The 2,500-nt window shown below is 41.4% G+C and overlaps 2 protein-coding genes across 2 annotated transcripts in view; both read left to right on the top strand.

Annotated features, from left to right (window-relative positions):
- Nucleotides 1–835, top strand: part of LOC138020829 (uncharacterized) — a 1,386-nt gene extending 551 nt beyond the window's left edge. Inside the window, exon 1 of the mRNA XM_068867748.1 lies at nucleotides 1–835. This exon is cut by the window's left edge and continues 551 nt beyond it. Coding sequence (XP_068723849.1) covers nucleotides 1–835 — 835 coding nt within the window.
- Nucleotides 836–1,275: 440 nt separating this feature from the next.
- The window catches only part of LOC138020828 (uncharacterized), a 3,501-nt gene continuing 2,276 nt past the window's right edge, over nucleotides 1,276–2,500 (top strand). Inside the window, exon 1 of the mRNA XM_068867747.1 lies at nucleotides 1,276–2,500. This exon is cut by the window's right edge and continues 2,276 nt beyond it. Coding sequence (XP_068723848.1) covers nucleotides 1,276–2,500 — 1,225 coding nt within the window.

Raw genomic sequence — 2,500 nt, 5'->3', positions numbered from 1 at the left:
CGCAGACAATTATAAAGTAGCCATTGACATTCTTAAGGACCGATTTGGTAAACCGCAGTTGCTGATATCAAATTATATGGATGCCTTATTGAAACTTCCATCTGTCAATTCAGTGCATGAAACAAAGAGATTACGTGAATTGTTTGACAAGATTGAAATCAACATTCGAGGTTTGAATGCGTTAGGAGTTGAATCACGGTCCTTTGGGAATTTATTGGTCCCAGTCGTGATGGAAAAAATCCCCTCAGAGTTACGATTGGTTGTAAGCCGTAAGTTTGGCAGTGAGGATTCATGGAATCTTGATGCCTTGTTGAGTGCACTGAAAACTGAATTGGAAGCCAGGGAAAGATTTACTCCAATGAAAACAAGTGGTGCAAATGCCAATACACCCAGGTTTGAACAGTACAGAGCAAGACGCAAACAACCCCATTCTGCCTCTGCCCTTTATACAGGCAGTGAGGAATTTACTCAACAATGTGTTTTTTGCAAGAAGAATCACAAATCCATTAACTGCATGACCATCACTGAACCGAAAGCTAGGAGAACAATACTGAGACGAAATGGCAAGTGTTTTGTGTGCCTGAAGGGTGGCCATATCTCCACAAATTGTCCGTCAAAGGCAAAATGCTTTAACTGTGAAGGTAGACACCATGTAACCATTTGTGAAAGAATAAGGAACATTCCAACATCCAGGAATGTAGTTAGTGACGAGGCAACACCACATGTATCTGGATCATCTCAAGATAGGGGCAGAGAGGCTGGAACTTCAGCAATGCACGTTAGCAACAATGCCAAGCATTTGTTTGCAGACCAGATAACCAACAACTTGGATTGAACGCCCATGTGATATTTGATTCCTGTAGCCAGAGATCATACATAACCAGTAAGGCATGTGAACAATTGAACCTACCAACCATTGGTAAGGAGACACTTTTGATCAAAACATTTGGAGATAACTCAGCCTCTGTGAAGGAATGTGATGTTGTGCAATTGTGTGTCAGAACATTGGATGAAATGAATGCGTATATCACCTCATATGTTGTACCAGTAATTTGCAGCCCAGTGTCCAATCAACGGTCTCGAACCACGTTGGAATGCTACCCCTACTTGCAGGGTCTACGACTTGCATGTGATACAAGTGATTCTGTCAGTGTTGATGTGCTGATAGGAGCAGATTATTACTGGTCGTTCTTTACTGGGAACATCATTAAAGGAGATCCCTAAGGACCAGTAGCCCTTGAAACCAATTTAGGTTGGGTTTTATCAGGACCAACTATGTGCTCAACATTGACAAGGTCATGCACTGTGAATCTGAGTTCCACGCATGTGTTAAAGATAGAGTCCACAGAGATAAGTGATATGAAGGATGATCTGCAGAAATTTTGGGACTTAGAAACTTTGGGCATTAAGGAACATGAAACTCTAGTCTATGACAAGTTCTCAAATGACATCACATTTACTGGAAAGAGATACCAGGTCAAGTTACCTTTCAAGGATACTCACCCCATGTTACCAGACAATTATACAGTGGCATTGCGTAGACTGACAACAACAATCAAGAAGCTCAAGAACCAACCAGAAATTCTGAAGCAGTATGATGGTGTGATTAGAGAGCAACTGCACAGTGGTGTGGTTGAAATGGTACCACAAGATCAAATACCACCGCCTGGAGATGTCCACTATCTTCCACACAGGACAGTAGTGAGACTTGACAGAGATACAACTAAGGTCAGAGTTGTATACGATGCCTCATCTAAAGTGTTTGGGCCTAGTTTAAATGACTGTCTGCACATTGGACCTTCTCTTAATCCCTTGTTATTTGACATTTTGCTGAGGTTCAGAAACCATGAAGTTGCCCTAACTGCAGACATTGAGAAGGCGTTTTTGAACATTGAGATTGATCCTGAACACAGGGACTTTGTGAGATTTTTATGGGTTGAAGATCCGAATAAGGAAATTCCAGAAGTCATGGTACTACGTTTTGCACGTGTGGTATTTGGTGTAAACTCAAGTCCTTTCATTCTAAATGCCACAATCAGACACCATTTGAACACATGTTTGCCAGTGGACAGTGCACTTGCAAGAGAGCTGTTGAAGTCTTTATATGTTGATGACTATGTGTCTGGAAATGGTGACGTGGATATTGTGTTCAAATTGGCTAAGAAGATAAAGCTCTGTCTTAAGTCAGGAGGCTTCAATATGAGAAAGTGGAGTAGCAATTCAGAAAGTCTGCTGAAATCACTGGAACAAGATGAAGCTTTCAGTGATGACTTTGAAAAGAGCAATGGACCTAGAGTAGAAGAAGAAGACGAAAGCTTCTCTAAATCAGTTTTCAAGCAAAGTACAGAAAAGGAGCAAAAGGTTTTGGGAATGCTTTGGAACCCAACCCAAGATGAACTGATTTATGATCTGAGCAAGACATTGGGAGATGTAGATGCCCAACCAGCAACAAAAAGATTGGGGTTGATAGCTCCGGTCATTCTTCCATTTAAGATGATGT

The sequence above is a fragment of the Montipora capricornis genome, chromosome 10 (assembly GCF_036669925.1).
Source record: "Montipora capricornis isolate CH-2021 chromosome 10, ASM3666992v2, whole genome shotgun sequence".
In the NCBI taxonomy this organism is placed as follows: Eukaryota; Metazoa; Cnidaria; class Anthozoa; order Scleractinia; family Acroporidae; genus Montipora; species Montipora capricornis.
The sequence above is the reverse complement of the archived record's forward strand: the minus strand, read 5'-3'. Positions and strand labels throughout refer to the sequence as shown.